This window comes from Coffea eugenioides, chromosome 2, assembly GCF_003713205.1.
Source record: "Coffea eugenioides isolate CCC68of chromosome 2, Ceug_1.0, whole genome shotgun sequence".
Lineage (NCBI taxonomy): Eukaryota > Viridiplantae > Streptophyta > Magnoliopsida > Gentianales > Rubiaceae > Coffea > Coffea eugenioides.
In genome coordinates this window covers 39,044,929-39,064,099 of record NC_040036.1, presented here as the reverse complement: position 1 = coordinate 39,064,099, position 19,171 = coordinate 39,044,929, and the positions used below count along the sequence as shown (strand labels likewise).

General features: G+C 34.5%; 1 protein-coding gene and 1 long non-coding RNA gene across 2 annotated transcripts; both read left to right on the top strand.

Moving 5' to 3' along the window:
* The first annotated feature begins 3,335 nt into the window (after window positions 1-3,335).
* LOC113760432 lies at window positions 3,336-5,095 on the top strand. Its single transcript, XR_003467036.1, has 3 exons — window positions 3,336-3,972; window positions 4,833-4,970; window positions 5,061-5,095. It is a non-coding gene; the product is annotated as an uncharacterized LOC113760432 (long non-coding RNA).
* Window positions 5,096-5,264: 169 nt separating this feature from the next.
* On the top strand, window positions 5,265-7,849 carry LOC113759684 (amino acid transporter AVT1C-like). The gene is made up of 6 exons (XM_027302258.1): window positions 5,265-5,306; window positions 5,427-5,491; window positions 6,111-6,313; window positions 6,824-7,038; window positions 7,318-7,434; window positions 7,599-7,849. Exons 1-6 carry the CDS (start codon window positions 5,265-5,267, stop codon window positions 7,755-7,757), a joined length of 801 nt encoding a protein of 266 aa, XP_027158059.1. The 3' UTR covers window positions 7,758-7,849.
* The last annotated feature ends 11,322 nt before the right edge of the window (window positions 7,850-19,171 follow it).

Here is a 19,171-nt window from a genome sequence, read left to right as displayed (position 1 = left end):
AGACCCAAAAGTTCTCAAAAAGGGTTTATTTACTTTTTTATTCAAAAACAAAAATCATTTTTGGGTGACTTGGTACACCCTAACTCTATACCAAGTGGCGACTCCATTTTTTGATACAAAAAACCCTTTTGAACTTCACTTGGCCAAATCGTCGCATTCTAAGTCCCATGGCCTTTTACTTTTCATATTGCACACGTTCACACATTACACACCACACACAACACATCATTCAAAAAGTGGGGCGCGACAATGTTTACACTTTCGTTGCTGCTTGCGACGTTTGTCAACCACTACAAGAAAATTGGTCATCAGTGACAACTTTTCTCTGTGACGAAAAAAAGTTGTCACAAAAGGAGATCCTTTATTGACAACTTTCTAACTCGTCACAAACCTCTAATGGGAGCCAACTCATTTGTGACGACTTAGAAAAGTCGTCACTAGTAAATTCCCGCCAAGATTTAGCAAGAGCGCGGGAGTGTTTAGAACACACAATAGTGACGACATTAAGAACATCATCACTATTGCTTGGCCTATTTACCGACCATTTTTTGTTGTCGTCACTGATCACTTAAAAAAAAAATTATTAGTGACAACATTTTGTAGTGATGACAATAAGTCGTCACAAAAGGAGCTTCTTTAGTCGCGATACCTAAAGTTGTCACAATTGCATCAAAGTAACTAAATGTTTAGTGACGACCCGTTATTTTCGTCACAAACTACACTGCAAGAAATATGGTCATTAGTGACAACATTTTCTAGTGACGACAAAAGTTGTCACAAAACGTGGGTGTTTAGTGACGACAAGGAAAGTTGTCATAATTGCTTAAAGCAACTAAGTCTTCAGTGACGACCTTGAAAAACGTTGTCACTAAAATGATCTATATAGTGACAACTTCTAATATCGTCACTGTCACTCTACCAATTCGGATTTAGTGACAAGAATTAATCGTCACTGTTTAAAGTACTTATTTCTAAGTCACTTTCATTAATTCTACTGTGCCACCCTAACTTTTGCGATTTAGCCCTAAATGTTGTAAAAAATTCCATTAATTCCATTATAATACCTTAACTTTTACAATTTAGCCCCATATGTAGTACACCGATTTCTTTAATTCTATTATTACTCCCTAACTTTTGTAATTTAGCCCCATATGTAATTCACCAATTTCATTAATTCTACTATGGCACTCTAACTTTTGCAATTTAACCCCCATATGTAATACACTAATTTTATTATTTCTATTATGGCACCCTAACTTTTACAATTTAGCCCCTATTTTTTTATTAGGAAATTGCGAATGGTATCTTGATAAACTATGCATAAATATTTTATAATTTTCTCAAACTTAAGTAATAATTTGTTATAAACTCTAAAGATATATCTTTCATTATAATAGTTATAAGGCAGGCATGTATTTTTATCAATGGAATAAGAAATTTATGCCAGATTTATCCTTTGTACTACATGCCAAGTAGTATTAGCAAAGGAATAACAAAGTACTACAAAGTAATTAACAAAATAGCCTTCAGGGAGTGTAGTTTATGGGCAAATGAGCATTATCTATTCGGCATTTTACTCTCAAACATATAATTTATGATAAATTTATAAATGTTTGTAAGTAAAATTCAAAAAGTGTTACACTGATTTCTTACAAAACGAAAACTGACAGGTTATCTTTTCAACATAAATTAAATTTTTTTTAAAAAAGAAATGGCCCATAAAGTACCAACTCTTTGTGGGTTTCTTCCATTACATGAACAAATATTCTGCTCTTTATGGGCATTTCACTCTAAATCATTTAATTTATGTTAAATACATAAATGTTTGTAAGTAAAATTCAAAAAGTGTTGCACTAATATTTTTATGAAAGGGAAACTGGTAGGTTTTGTATTTAACATAAATTAAATATGTGAAAGCAAAAAAAAAAGAAATTACCCATAAATCTATGTCTTGCAAATCTATACTAGTAAAATAGTTTCAAACAAAATTAAACATTAAAATAAACTGTAATTTATACACATTAAAATATCTGTAATTTATACACATTTTGCAACTACTACTTTGTGTTTTCTCTATAATGAATTTTTTAACTATTGAGAACTTAAGTTTTGTCTTGCAAATCTATACTAGTACAATAGTTTTAAACAAAATTAAACATTAAAATAAATGTTTGAAAAAGAACAAAAGTACATTTATCACTTGCAGTAATGTAACAAAATTTTCTCAACCATTATCAATATTTTCACAAAAGTATTAAAAACTAGCAATTGACAATATTAAAAACTAGCAATTTAATTAGTGACGACTTTCCTTGTCATTATAATCTTGAATAAATTAGTGATAACATTATGTCATCACTAAATTTTCTTTGATTTTGACTTAACAATAATGTCTTATTAATAGCATTTGATTATTTTTAATGAAAGTCTGTTATAACCATAGAATTTGACTTTCGTTATTTTCAATTAATGATGTATTTTAGTGCTGCAATTATAAAAAATTGCAGGGCTAAAATATTTGCAAATTATAAAAGTATATTTTCACTTATATGTAATTAACAAATTTTGCCACCTATATTGATGAAAATTTGTGTTTTTGTACTAAAAAATAAAGAATAATACTATAGCAATAAAATCTATGCTTCAAACCAAATTAAAAATAAAAAAAAGCATGATGATTGGTCTCAAATGTTGGGAAAATGATTATCCCAAATAATATTTCGCTTGCATCATAAACACATTTTCCAACCCACCTTTTTATATTTCCAACCACCTTTTTATCTCACATACATCACATCACAAAAAATGCTACAGTAATTATTCCAAATAATATTTCAAATAACACACTATCCAAACAAACCCCATATAATATTTCATATAATTTGAGTTTTATTATTTTCAATTACATTGTAGACACCAAATTTTTGATTTTTTAACTTTATTTGTTTAATTAATTTAATAGGTTTATTTGTTTCAATTCTAGGGTTTTTTTATTTTTTATTTTATTTTTTTTATTTTTGTTCTGGTTTATTTTATTTTTTGTCTTCATACTAAATTTCAGAAAACAAAGAAAAAAAGGAGAAAAAGAGAAAAGAAAAAAAAAAGAGTGAAAGTGACAAGTGGGGAGGCATGCATTTGGACAAGTGTCTCTTTTATGTTAGGGACACTTGGTAAGTTTAAGGAATTTTTGGGGGAAAAAAATGAAAAAAGGAAAAAAGGAAAAGATGGAGTTTTTAGGGCCATAGGAGAAAGAGAGCAAGGAGAGGCTTCGGACACAAAAAAAAAAAGGGGAAAGAAAGCTAAGCAAAGGGAGCAGAGGGAGAAAAACAGAGAGGGGCGGCTAGGTTTTGGGCATGAAAGCTTCGGCGAACTGGGAAAGAAAGAAAAAAGAAGAAGAGCGCGAGGGATAAAAAGGAAAAGCAGAGGGAAAAGAGGAACCAGGCGGCGGGCTGAGCAAAAAATGGAGGAAACAAGCAACGAAAAAAACACACAAAAGGGAAATGGGGGTTTCAGCTTCAATCATCCGATAAAAATTTTTCCAATCACCACTGCCAAATTTCCCACCACCTCAACCGGCTGCCGGCTGCCACCACTCTCTTTCCACCCTCCGTCCTCAAATTCCCCCCAATTTCCCCAAACGAATCCTCCACAAAAACCCCTCATTTCCCATTCTGCTCCTCCCCACTTCTAATACAAGCCTTTTCTGCCAACGCCTCCACCACAGCCCTTCCCCTTTACCGCCGTCTCTATCCGCGCCAAGCCCAAAAAAAAACTCATCCTCAGCAACCTTTCTGTTCTCGGTGAAAAGGGCAAGAACAGCTACGACGTCGAGACTCTCATCAAATTCTTCTCCACCTGCTCCTCTTCCGTGGATGGCTTGAGCAGCAACAGCAGCGGAGATTTCCAACTCACCGAGCCGTCACCACCCATCGGATATCCATTGCCGCCTGCGAATTTCACCAAGAAAGCCTTGTAAGTCGTCTTCCCTCTTTGAACTTCAGTTCCCATTCAAGCACAAACGTCTGAGCTCCCAAAGCATGTTTTCCGTGTCTCTGTTAGTACAATTTTCTTGTTGATTGTTTATGGTTTTAGAATATACAGGCTCTAGGTGTCGATTGGACTGATTTATCTCGTGTTTATAACAAATTTTGGGCTAGTCATAACCTCAATTGAGCACAATATGCTGAAGTTTTTCACGCCCATTTAGTGTTTGATAAAATGCCCGAACGGAAATCTTGAACCAAAAGAGGAGATTTTATGTTTTTTTAATTTGAGAGAGACTCTGGCCAGTCCAAAGCATATATTTTTCCAAATATGGAATCAATGTCCCCTTGTGTCGAGAAATTTGATTTTATTTGACAAAACAATTGGGAAAATAGTTTTTTTTCTCTAGCTATTTATCAAGAAAGAGCATAACATACTATTCACTATTTTTGAGTTTTCAACATCATTCGTATGTTAATATGAAGCTTCATATATAAGGTAAATATGCAAATCCACCGCTGGAGAGAATTCGACATGCTACTTTTCGGTTTTCTTGGTCAATCTTGTTTTCTTTCCGTGAATGAGAGTATATAGCCATGAGAAGTGAAACATAAGATGTTCCCAATGTTGCCTCAATCTTGTTTTCTTTGTTGTTATTAGCAATAAAAGATGTTTAATATTCCAAATTCTGTAAACAACCTGCTATATTGCTGAATAATGTTACAGATAGAAGTGTTGAATTCTAGAGGGGCAACCCTCTCTTTTGTTCTGTACTTTAGTTGCTGCCTCTGATGCTAAGCGGATTTTGTTCTGATTTTAGGCTTCTCAAGAGCTTAGCTTTTTTGCAGCTGGCAATGATTTTAGGCACTGGAGAAAGAAAATAGTGAAGATGGAAATAATTCTGATTCTAGCAGTTATTCTAATGATAATGAGGACGAAAGGCCGGAGAGCAAATCTATCACCACCTCTTGGCCTCAAAGTTACAGGTAGTATCATCTTATCGCACATATCTATATTTGTTTCTTTCTACATCTAGCTATGGTGTTCTCTATGTTTGTTCTGTTCTTGTTGTGCAGATTCTGTATTTAGCAGTGAAGCACTTGGTTTCTTGAATGCTGTTATATTTATATGGTACCAGATATTTAGCTTTACCTATTCATTTTTGGCTAGGAGAGATATTTAGAAATGGGATTGAAATGCTTTCATCATTCATATTTTGAAGCTTCTTCAAGTTTTTTCATTCTGTTTCGGCCATGAATATCAATAGTTTATGAGTTTGAATGGATCCAGTAACATCAGTAAAGGATAGCTATGGGCTTAAGGTAGGCTATGTAATGTTATCAAAAGGCCAGAGCATTTTATGTCTTCCCTGGATCCTTCTTCAGCTTAGCGGAACTTGGTAGGATGCACTTATATTGCTGAGTACTGCCTCTATTGAAAAGATTTTCCTTCGTCATGAGGGATTGGTGGTTAATCCCTGTGAACCATCTTTGGAAGTGAAGGAGTTGTATTTGTCCTTGCTACATTTATCAATGGTAGAAACCATATTTTGGATATTACCTTTCATCGAACGGCTGATTCTGGAAGACTGAACCAATTTCCATAACTTGTGTGTCATAACATCTGGCCAGAACTATACCAACTTTTAGACAGTCTGCTAGATATTTTGATTGAAATAAGTGCCAGAGATCCACTCTCCTCCTCCAATCATGTACCAGCGTTTCTTATTTGCATCGGTTTTCAGTTGTTTTTGGAGAGGATAAAAAATACTGGTTTGATCAAAAGTACAACCATCACTCCCTCATGTGCAATTCTACCAGCTGCAAATAATTTCGCTCTTAGCTTTTAAGATTTAGAATCAATTCCAATGGTTCTTTGTTAATTTGTTTTAAACTTGCATAACTGGATTATATATTTGAGAAATGGTGACATTAGTCATCTCACTTGGACTGTGTTCAAACTCTGGTTGATAATGCTTGGTATCTCATATCCTTGTATCAGGCAGTCCATCGATTTATACAGTAGTGTACCATCTCCAAGTCTTAACTTCCTGGGGACGCCTACGTTATCATGTTTAGGCAGCTCATGTATCTCTTATTCATTAACAAGAAGATACACTCCTGAAGTACTCCCTTCTTCGCAAAACCTCTATTACCACCAGTAGCAGATGCACGTCGGCCACCAGAAAGGCGTAGTTCACATTCTCTGCTGCCCTCCATTCAAGGGAGGCCTTCCTTAAGAAAAGCAACTGCTGACAAGAAATCATCCAAGGTCTCACATGAGGTTTCTCTTCCTAGCCAGAGTTCATATGGACAAGCTGTGGTGAATGGTAGGTTTATTTGATTGAACATCCATCAATCTACATAGAAATGCAGGAATATTAAAGAAGCATTTATCAGAGGAACTGCATAATTAACTTGTATGTTGACGTGAATGTTGATGATTCGTACTTCAGTAATCTGTCCTTATTCAACTTCTAGATGTAGGAATATGAACTTGCTCGCTTTACTGTAAATTAAAAAGAAAAGCCTAAATTTGCTATAATCTATTCACTCACTGAGAACTTTGATGGCTTGCATAATATTCTAAATCCTTTTCTTCTATCTGTAGATATATATTCTACCTATACATTTGATCCTTTTCCCTTTTCACTGATGTAAGGAAGTTCGTCCTTGCAGTTCCTTGCAAAATGAAATAAAATATCAAATCAGAAACTATCATGAAACATCTAGAACCGTTTGAAGGCCTTGACAATTCTGATTTTGCCTTTGCATTTAGCTGCTAATGTGCTCATGGTGAATGAAGACACATAAAAATTATGTACATTTACTTTTCACAGGCATAAATGTTCTTTGTGGTGTTGGAATTCTTTCAACTACTTGTGCTGTCAAAGAAGGTGGATGGGTTGGGCTCTCAATTCTGTTTATCTTTGCTGTTGTTTCTTACTACACTGGGATTCTCCTGCATTCCTGTTTGGACAGTCAACCTGGGCTCGAGACTTACCCGGATATTGGCCATGCTGCCTTTGGTAATGTGGGACGTATTGCTACATCTGTAAGTATATTGTAAAATTGTCATTTTCTGAATGCTTGTTTGATGGTCCCCTTTGTCTTTGAGGATTTCAGAAACTTTTTATTGGCCTTAACAATTTTGGAGCCAGAGTGGTTTTTTGGACTCTCTGAAGTTTACTTGGGAGGGTTGACAATGATAACTTTTGTTATAGCTGAAGAAATTGTATATGATGTTACAATTCGATACCTTCTTATTAACTCTAAATGGAAATGATACCTTTCTGTCTCTAGGGTACTGATAGTTAATTTGTTGCCTTTTCAGGTTTCACTCATGCCAGATCCAAAAGCTAGATCATATTTATGCAGCCTCTTTGTCACTGCTGCTTTGATTTGTTGCGTATACTTCATCGGAACTGCATTCCTTGCGAAGGATGACATGGTAAGTGTCTTTCTTTTAGTTCTTTTTAATTCATTCCATGGGACATGGACTTTGCTTTAATTACCCTGCTGTTATAATGGTTTGCTTCAATGGGTATCACATAAACATTTCTGAGGGCACTTTGGGCTTTGACGCTACAACTTCTGGTTAACTTCAAATATCAGGCGGACTTTGTTTCTCCTCTTTCCCCTCTTTCAAGAGCTGTGTTGCAGGATTTTGGTAGCATTTTACTAAGTGCAACAAATATTAGTTTCGAAGAATTGCAAGATCTTCAACATTCACATTTGGATAATCTGTACTGTGGTATATTAGAAGAGAGATGATGTCAAGATGTGGTAAAAATTTAGCAAAAGCCTTAGTTATATTGATTTAACAATTTTTAAAGAAGACAGAACCTAATTATTCTTTATTGCTATCCTTTGCTTTTTAGGTTTCTATAACCCTCTATAAAGCATGCATCATGATATATTGATTTATGCCTTTTAACGTGCCTTCGCATCGCGCTACTGTAGTTATTATTCAATAGAAAATGTTAGCCAAAGGCTATCATTCAGGAGAAAATATTCACTACAGAATCAACTGCCGTTACTCCATTTTTTGTATCAGTACATAGCTGCTCTTATAAACTAATAATGTATATTGCTTTTGCGTGTTAACCAAGGATATTTTCAATCAATACTTAACTGCTCTTATCAACTAATATATACTGCTTTTGCATGGGAGGGAACCTTACTAACAGGTCTCAAGCTCCCACGCCTTGCGTGGGAAGCAGACCCTAGTATTTGTATAGATTGGACTGTGATTTCTAACTTCTTGCTGGTGTTGTAATATGTGGGCCCAAATTATATGAGGTTCTTAATGAATTGTAATTTTTGTCTTAATAATCTAAGTCTCATTACTTGTTCTTTATTATTGTACTCCTCCCCTTACCTACTTCTTTTACTCTTTTATGACAGATAAATGCTATTCATACTAGCTTTTGGAAGATATCTATGGTTATGGTTGAAGAATGTTGAAGACAAAATTGCATTTTGCTCATGGAGTGGTTCATTTAAATGTTCTTCAATTTCTTAAACTGTGATTGCTTTTGTAAATGTACCTTATGTACAAGTGATATTTTGGACAAATGTTATTTTTGTAGGCATTAGTTGGGTAATGTACACTTGAATTTGGCATTTGAGAATGCTATATTATTACCATGTAATCTAATGCAAATACTTTTGGTTATCAATCGTTCATGTTTATTTGTATGGTTTGTTTAAAATCAATGATTTAGCAATGATTACAGGCCAAATTATGACTATTAAGCTATTGAGAAATTATCTAATGACAAAAAAAAGTTGTCATAAAATAGAAAATAAAAACTCCTTGTCATAACAGAGACTGTCACTAAATCTAAGCTAAATTTGTGACGACAATTGTTGTCAGTAAAATAGTTATATACAATGGCTTTCGGTGCTTTTTAGTGACGATCTTAAGTAGAGCATTTTTGACAAAAGGTCAATTCGTCAATAAAATACTTCCGGATTGTTGTCACTAATGACAACTATTTAGTGACGACATTTTAGGTCGTCACTAAATAGTTGTCATTAGTGACGACAATCTGGAAGTGTTTTATTGACGACTTGATCTTTTGTCAAAAATGCTCTACTTAAAGTCGTCACTAATGAGAACTATTTAGTGACGACATTTTAGGTCGTCACTGTTTACTTTTACCGACGGGGATTTAGTGACGACTTTGTGACGATTAAAAAGTCGTCAATAAAAGGTATTTGTGACGATATTTGTATGTTCTGTGATGATTTTGTGTTGTCACTGATGAACAATTTTCTTGTAGTGAACACAAGGCTAATTTGGCAGCTTACCCGGGTCTGTTGCAGCCTCTGCCTATACCTGATAAAATTTGGACAGATGTCTCTATGGATTTCATCAAATGCCTCCCAAAATCTCAAGGCAAACAAGTCATCATTGTGGTAGTAGATCGGTTGAGTAAATATGCAGATTTCTATGCACTATCTCATCCCTATTTAGCACTGGAGGTTGCTCAATCTTTTATGGATCACATCTTCAAAATACATGGTCTTCCTCAGACCATTGTGAGTGATAGGGACTCCATATTCCTTAGCAATTTCTGGAAGGAACTGTTCAAACTATTAAAGATCCAATTGCAGTTTTCTAGCTCCTATCATCCCCAATCTGATGGGCAAACAAAAATTGTGAAAAGGTGTTTGGAAGGGTATTTGTGTTGCATGGCTAGTGAGCAGCCACTATCATGGTACTTCTGGCTACCCTTGGCAGAATTTTGGTACAACACTAATTTCCATTCAACCACCAAGATCACCCCATTCCAGGTGGTCTACGGGCAGCCACCTCCCATTCACATCCCTTATCTACATGGTTCTACTGTAGTTGAGGTCATAGATAGAAGCTTGGCTGCCAGGGAAAAGGTACTCCATCTCCTCAAGCATAACCTTCGAAGGGCTCAACATCGCATGAAACAGATAGCTGATGCACATAGAACTGATAGAGAGTTTGCAATTGGAGACTTGGTTTATGTCAAGCTGCACCCTTATAAACAACACTCCATCAAATCCTCTAGCTGTCAGAAACTAGCTCCAAGGTACTTTAGCCCTTTTCCGGTCATCGAACGAATAGGGAAGATGGCCTACAAACTCCAACTTCCTGACCATGCACGTATCCACCCAACCTTTCATGTCTCCTTGTTAAAAAAGAAGGTGGGATCTCATCTAGTCGCACCACAATTACCATCTGCCATCACTGATCATGGCCATTTATTGCTCGAACCAGTAGCCATTCTGGACAGGCGCATTGCAACCGAGGAAATCAAGCAGCAACTCACGTGTTGGTCCAATGGAGTAACTCATTTCCAGAGGATGCAACGTAGGAATTCTTGCATGACTTAAAGCAGAAGTTCCCTACCTTTAGTCCTTGAGGACAAGGACTTTCTCAGGAGGAGGCATCTGTTACGCGCATAAATATTTACCATGGGCATTTTAGTATTTTCTTTTTGCGTTTGTTTCTTCTGTTCAGATTGCATGAACCCAATTAACAGAAATAGAAAAGCTATGCATGGAAAGTTCACGTACAGGTCACATGCATGGCATCAGAAATAGAAAGTCAGGAAAAGGCATGGCAATGGAAGTTAGTTATAACTAACTCTCCTCCCACCGCCTCTCTACTAGTATAAAAGATCAGTAGAGCAAGGAGAATATCATTGAAAAACTTTGTAACAATTTCATGTTCCCCAAATCTTTTGTCTACATCTGATCATCAATAATATCCACTCCCTCATCATCAAGAGGTGTTCTCCATTTGTTAATCTCTTCTGGTAGGGAGCTTTTGGTCTCTTCCTACCTTTTGTATCAGCAAGTGGACAGAAAACAAGAAACACCTACAATAAAGGGGAAAAAAGCTAAAATGGAACAAAAAAGTAAACCCAATACTCCGGTATTTGATGCTGGAGATGGATAGTTTGCATCCACCTGTTGATTTTGCTGGAGATGAATAGGTTTACTTGGGGCTGATACCGCTAAAAATATAAGGTTGGAATTGAAGGAAGTTTGTGATGGTTGAAGATGATACAAACATTCAATTGGAAATTCCCTCCGAGAAAGAGATGAAATTGACGAAGAATGAGGTGGAGAAGGAGTTTTGTGGGTTGGATTTTTGGGAGAAGATGGAATCCGGCGTTCATGAAGTAGTGGCAGCTCAGGAGTAGAGCTGCAAACGAGCCGAGTCGAGTCGAGCTTTGGGCTAATCAAACCGAGCCTCAACTAAATTTTACCAAGTTCGAACTCGAGCTCGAACTCGACAAGCTGGCAATTTAAAGCTCAAGCTCGAGCTCGAAAGAAATAAAAAATAATTATTTTATTTTTTAAAAAATAAATAAAATAATATTTTTTTCTCAATAAATAATAAAATAAAGGATATATATGTAATTTTACTATTAAAATAAGAAAATAAGAAAATATATATATACTTAAAATAAAAAAAATAAAAAATATTATATATATATATATACTCGAACTCACGAGCCGGCTCGCGAGCTAACGAACTTAATATTTTGACCTCGAGTTCGAACTTGATTTCGACTCGAGTTCGATATTGATCGAACTCGACTCGAGCTTGACTCGAGCCACTCGCGAGCGGCTCAATTCGTTTGCAACCTTACCTAGGAGGACGACGCCTGGAGGGAGGAGAAGGAGGAGAACCACCCGTGCTAAAGGATTGGACGGCGCTCTTTGTCTGACGAGGACAACACGTGGCAGATACGTAATGTCCGGCTTAGTGACGTGTCAATACAGTCATTCATACACGTAAGCATATTTAATGACATGGCATCCATGCCATCATCACATGGTTTATCTGACTCACTATACGTGGTCTGCAATTTCCTTCACCTTCTTTATAGTTAGGTCATTGAATTTGAATTTTCTAAGTCTTAAAAAGTTAGGGTTTGGTTTTTATTTCTGGCAAGGTTTTTTTGTAATTAATTTGTTAGTTCAATTTATAGATTCACTCTTTAATTCATGTAGAACACATATTTCTTTTTTGGTTAGTGATTTAAAAGTGGCCTTTTAAACTATGTGTTTTCACACGATTTTTTAATTGCCTTTAACAATTTATTAATTGTCTTCGACAATGTATTAATTTTTTTTTAATTTTCTAGGTTTCTGGGATTAGAAAATTTTTATGCAGTTTTCAATGTTTTTCTTTTAGACTTTGGTAGAAAGCAATACACATCAGACTATTTAGATTTTTTTACGTTTTTGACTTAAGAGCAAAATACATCTGTTCGCCAAATGAAATTATGTTTTCGTTTTGGTTTCTATTAGTTGTGAATAGGTTTAGAAGGTTGCTGCGTTACTATGAGTTGATTGATTCTGAATTCTAAATCTTTTGTTAATGCTTCATTCAAAGTAATGGATTAGAATGGTATGTAACATTCTTTTGTTAACATTCCTATAACCTAATCTATCATAATCTAGGATGAGGGGAAGCCATTGAAAGCATATAGTCTTGAAAGCAGTCACATATAGTGGCAATTTGATGGGAGGCAAGTGTTGGACCATTAACTTCCTAACACCACCAGAACTTAAATGCTTGACAGTGACCACCAGGCCAAAGGGCCGGTGGTGCGTGATAATGTTTAGTGGCAAGGTGATAACTTGGGATATCAGTAGGTCCTATATTAGTAGGTCCTATATTTACCCTTATATATATAATTAAAAATAAAAAAATTGGAATGATTATTCTTCTTTTTTTTTCACTTTAAGAGATCCAAAAATATAAAATAAAAGAGTTTTTTCAAATTTCTTTTTTCACACTTATTAATACTAGGAAAAGAAAAAGAGATAGGAAAGAAGGAGACAGAAAATTAGGTTTTGCAAAGAAAAAAATAAAAAAAGTGTAACATTATCATATTAATTTAAGATTGTTAGGATTAGGATTGAAATCTGGTGGTAAACAATAAAGCAAAATAATAAAAGTATTTAATTCTTTCTTATTTATATTTTTTAAAAAAGAATTGAGTTCTCTCTCTCTCTCTCTCTCTCCCCTTCTCTCCCTTCTAATCTTTCTATTTTTTTTAATATTAATAAGATTGTCAAGAAAAAAAAGATTAATACTTTGATTTTTTTTCTTGATAATAAAGAGGAGAAGAGCCATTCTAAATTTTTTTATTATTTTTATTATATAAAAAGGAGGGTATTTTCTTCTAAAGTTCTTTAACTTGCTAAATTGATTTACTGGTGGGATAAATTGCCAAAAAAATAACTCTATGGGGTAAATTAATAATGAGGCTATAATTTATGGGGGTAAAATGATAATAACTTTAAGGGCTGGACTTGATTTTTTACTTTAATTAATAAATTTCATTAATTTTGGAGGTAAAGTGACTAAAGAATAACGTTAAGGGGGAAATTGATAGTGGCATCGAATGTTAAGGGAGTAAAGTGATAATAATCCTTCAAGATGAAACATTAAACTAAATTCAATCACTAAATTTTGTTTCTTTCTGTTGCTTAAATTATAAGTTTGTGCCAACATTTATCCATACACGACTATGCCATGAAACAAAATGTTAGGATTGGGCCGACAAGCAATGGATGCAGAATAATTGCATCCAAAAGTTGTACAAAAGGGAGACTTTTATAGTTCTATGAGATGTAATCAGTTCACGCCACCTTGGGGATGATTTTTCTTGTTTTTTTTGGCCCTTCTTCCAAAATTTTTTTTTGAAAGACCCTTCCAATTTTCAAGGTAGTGTTGGTTTTATCCTTTAAAGATGCAAACCTGTCCAAATTAAAATGCAACAACTTTTGACCACGCTGAGAATAAGACATGCATTCTAAAGAGTGAGTTTCAATTGTGCATTAATTGTCCATTCAACTACTTACCCTAAAGGATGGATTTAATTCATTAACTAAGTTTGACGTTATTTACGATCTTGGTTAGAATTTAAAATTCCACATCGACTTTATTTTGTGCAAAATTAAGACTTAAACTAGTAGGTAGTGATATATAAGAGATAGAATTGGAAACAATGTCGAAACTAAGAGAGACAAAGGGTGCGTTTGATAAAACTGAAATCTGAAATTTGAAATCTGAATACATTAAGTTGAATAGTGCTATGGTACTGATGCTATTGAGTGATTAAATATAAAATAATAGCAGTTGACCAGAACATCCGATTTTCTTTCCTTTTGTGATAGTTTACAACCATTTGCGTCCTTTTTTTGTGAATTAAATAATTCATCCAAAGGTACATGTAAAATTTCCACCTAAATCGGTAAGATTGTCTTATAAAATGATAAGTTTTAAGTGCTTAACAAAATTTAATTTTTTACTATTGAATTTTAATGAAATTTACTATATTTTTTGTCAAACTTACTCAATTTAGCAATAGGTAAGTTTTGAGGTAAATTAGTAAGTTTGTCCAATAAAGTAGCAAAATTCAAAAGTTACCTTTTTATTAGTAAAATTTACTATTTATCTAACAAAACTTACTATTATTTAAACTTACTAGTCTACCTGTATGTTAGTTTTTTAAGTAAAATAATAAGTTTGTGCAATAAAAAAGTAAACTAATAAATTTGTGCAAAAACTTACTATTACCTTTTTATTAGCCAAATTTACCATTTATCTGACAAGAACTTACTATCGACCTCATTAAACTTACTAATCTAGCTGTATATAAGTTTTTCAACTAAAATGGTAAATTTGGACAATAAAGTAGTAAGTTTTAGCCATCCATATAAGTTATCTTTTCAATGCACAAACTTTTTGTTTATCTTCCAAAACTTACTATAATTGAAAAGAATTTACTAACCTAGCTTTAAGTAAGTTTCACAAATATATTGGGAAGTTTTGGCAATGAAGTAGTATATTTTATAAAAACTACCTTTTATCAATAAGACTTACCATTTGTCTTTCAAAACCTACTATTATTTTAATTAAATTTACTAACCCAAATTTGCATAAGTTCTACGTATAAACTAGTAAGTTTGTGCTATTAAGTAGTAAATTTGTCAAAACTAATGCTTAACAAATCAGTATTCAAACTTACTATTTTCATAACATAATTTACCTTATAATCAAATTACCTTACTACTTTCTCATCTAATTTTATTGTTATCAAGTAGATCTTAGATGGCCTGGGTCTCATATGATTAATTGAGAATTAAAGATGAGAACTGGGCCTTTTTGGACGGGTAAAAGAGTCAGGTCGTGGACTAAAATTGAGAATTACCTGGAGAAAACCTTGATAGGTTTATTAGGGGTTTTGCTCTAACTAGCCTGACAACATATAGCTGCTAATTTGCTTTGATCGTCCCTCCCTTTTCCTTTCGCCAGCTCTTGCACTATCCTTCTAACTAACCATTCCCTCTAAATTCAAAAAGGGCGAAGCGGGCTGCTTAGCCAATATCCAAGTAAATCATGGCCTTGTTTGACAGGCAAGTTTTTTGTTACAAGTTTTTTAAAAACTTTAGCTACAATAATCTCAAAAAATTTCTCAAAATTTTTAAATTATACACTTCAAAATATTCAAAAATTTACAAACTTTAAAATTTTTTTAAAAAACTTCTCCAGAAAGTTACAGTAAAGTTTTAGACAAATACCTAAAAAACTTACTTGTCAAACGGGTTTTAGGGTAAATATTTCTATCTTATTTCTGACAATTCGTTGTCTTGAGTTTTCTTGGTTATGTGCTGGGGCTCTTGCCATCTCATTTTGCATCTCATGTTTTGTCTTTATCTAAGCCTGTGCCTTTAGCTAAGAGTTTTTAAGGTTTTTCTAATATGGAAATTTAAAATTCACTCTTTGGGATAAAAATCTAGTCCTTTTCTTTTTCTTTTACAACCTTTGATTTGTTTTCTCTTGCAGCAATTTCTTGGTTATTGTGTCTTGAATTTTTCTTAGATATGCCTATCAAGGTTAATTTTTGGTCTCTGTGTATGCTTTTCAGTTGTAGTAAGTCCAATTTTACTTGTCTATTAAGTTTCATTTGATTTGGGATTTTGGGTTGTGGAAGTTGTACACATCTAATTTTTTTGTAGAAGTTAGTCAATCAATGGTATGCAAATAGACAAAAACCAAGAGTGGTGTAGTAAATTTGATTGTTTATTTATTGCATGAGGTTTTGATAATCTTTTACGTATATTAAGTTCATAAAATGAAGAAAAGAATCCTTACTTTAGGTTCTTGTAACATGCCGTTTTACATTGTTGACATTTAGCATGATTTTCACTACTTAGATGTGTCAATTGTGCATCGTGTAGTAATAAAAGAAACCACGACTATCTTTTTCATTGATGGCATTCACATTTATCTCTGATTAGAACACTTCCCATGGATAGATGCAGTTGAGGCTGGATTAAAAACTTAAAATGACAAGTATTCCTTGTTTTTGTTGCTGAAGTGATGAATGTAGGTTCTAGCATCATGCTGGACAACAAAAAGAGGACAATTGATGTAGATGATAGGCCTATGAGGTCATCTGAGAAATCATTGATCTCTAAGTTGGTATTAATTGGAAAGCTACTGTTGATCGGCTTGAAAACTTATCCTTTGAGGACTAAGACTGTTAAGATTTGATTCCATTGACGATGCCACAAAACTTTACTCATGTTATAGTAAAATGGTAAGCTTCAGTACTAGAGACTGTGATCAATGGAAGGATAAGCATGGTATATTAGCGGTTCAAAGAAAATTTTGCTAAGTCCAATTAGATGTTAAAGTGCTAGTAATAGAGGTGATAATGAATTGGCTCAATAAGTATTTATATTTGTTTGTATGGTGGATTATTTGCATGAATTTATCTTATCATTAATGTTTTCGAATTTATGTACCAAACATTTTGTGTGGTTCCTAGCTAGTCTCACACTTGAGAAATACAGATTCATAATAATGACAACCAAGTACTCTTGGTCGGCACAACAGCAGGTTTCTATGGATGGGTCTTGTATTGAAAAGTGACCTCAATTGAAAGAATCATCTACGTATCCATAACTGCTGCTGGCTAATACTTCACACCAACATACTCCAATTTTATACACAAGTGTGCATATGGAAAATACACAATATTGAAGGTAAATTCTATATTGTATTCAACTAATAAAAGACAGGTGTGGAAAGGTCAACAATAATGGCGAAGAAGCAAGCACGTTGCAAGTTCATATGTACGAAGGATGAAGGTAATATTTCTAAAAAAGCAAGTGTTGACCTATAACAGGCGCGGACAGTTTGGAAATGTTGATGGGCCCAACGATCGTGAGGCAGACTGTGGAAGGTGGAAATGCATTGGGGTGTGAGGGAATTCACATAAATATAATGGGCCTAGAAATAAAATACCGAAGATGATAAGTAGCGTAAGTAGCACTAAACGGCCATGGGGGGGCCAGCAATAGATGTGTGTTTGAAAACAAGTAGTGCGCTCGGAAGTGAAGAAATGATTTGTTAAAGAAGAAGGCAAAGCGAAATACAAAGAAGAAGGCGGGGGTGGCGGCAGGCGTAAGTTCAGGCGCAGGTGGTGACGGTGGATATAGCTGAGCAAGGACGTTCCGTTGTTGTGCTGACTGAATGCAGTGGTGTAGTACAAAAGTAGAGAAATCAAACGTAAGTTCTTTCGTCCATAACTTTGAAATAGTAAAAGGGAAGGGTTTAATAATAGGAGATTGATTAAAATAAAGGGCAAAACACACAGCGTCTAGTATGGTGAAGGTTAGATTTGTTGTAAGACCTTCTGTTGGAGCACATAAACATAGCAATGATAGAGAAATAAAGATTACGAAATACTGCGACTAAGACCCAGCGGCTTTGAGCAAAGAGGAAATGATACAGGAAAATTATCCCTGTTAATTTGTTCACCTAGCATTGTGTGCATAAGATTACCACTGAACTGCTGGTCCACTAATTTTTATAATTTTTTTAAAGGAAAATTTTCAGAAATGATCAAACACGTGAAGAAGACATTGTAACGGGACAAAAGACAAAGTGATTTGGATGGCTATGTGGACTTGCTGCTTTACTTTCTAAATTGGCTCCCTGACTATATTGCAACAGCTTTTGCGAAGACAATTCAAAAAACTCACAGTAAAGGTTCAGCTTGACGCTATAAATGAATGTGCATGGACGATAGTAGCATTTTGTCCTAAAGGTTGACATAATTGCTTCAGCCCCACTTCTAATTATAGACACATAAATCTTAGAGTAACCTTTTTTGTCTGCTTTTTCTCAAAGTTGTGAGCTACAGAATCGTCTCTTAACTTCAATGATCATACATATATATATATATATGTTTTTTTCATAAATAGTCATGGGCTTAATTTTGATGTTACAAACGAAAGCATATGGATATGTTTAAAAAAATGTTCAGCGACCATGGTTAGAAATAACAATGAACCACACACGTCTTGTAATTATTTGGCAAGATTGTTTTTTAAGCTTGTGACATGGTGGAGGAAACACAGGATGGAAGGCTGAGGATGGATGGTGGTGGCAAAAAAAGGTCATTTGACCTTAACCTGGAACCTGAGTGTGATAGAGATTCAGACACCCCAAAAAGTAGTGGTTCAAATGGAGGACATCAAGATGATGAGATGGATGAATTGGTGGGTGCAATAGGCATGGATGATGTAATGAAATTAACATTTGACACGGAAGAAGAAGTTGGGAAATTCTACAATTTGTATGCAAAACTAAACGGATTTGGGTTTCGCAAAAGTAATGGCAAATAAGATGCAGATGGCATTTCAAGGTTTCGAAAATGGGTATGTTGTTGTGAATGATACAGGGATGAAAAGTGGTTAAAGTATGAAGGCCAGAAAAATGAAACAAAACCAATCACAAGAACCGGGTGTGGGGCTTGCATTTGCATGAAATGTGACATAAAATCACTAAAGTATGTGGTGACATTGTTCATTATGGAGCATAATCATAAAAACCGGGTGTAGGGCTTGTTTTCGCATGAAATATGACATAGAATCGCTAAAGTGTGTAGTGACATCGTTCATTATGAAGCACAATCACCTGCTAGCATCAGAAGCAAGTGTGCAACACATTAGGTCACATCGAAAAGTCAGTGATGCAGAGTATGCGCAGGCCAAAAGTTTGAAGATGGTTGGGGTTAGAATCTGTCAGATAATGAAACATTTTGTTATCAAAGCCAGAGGGTATAGTAACGTGGGATTTTGTATTAAGAATCTGTATAACCGAA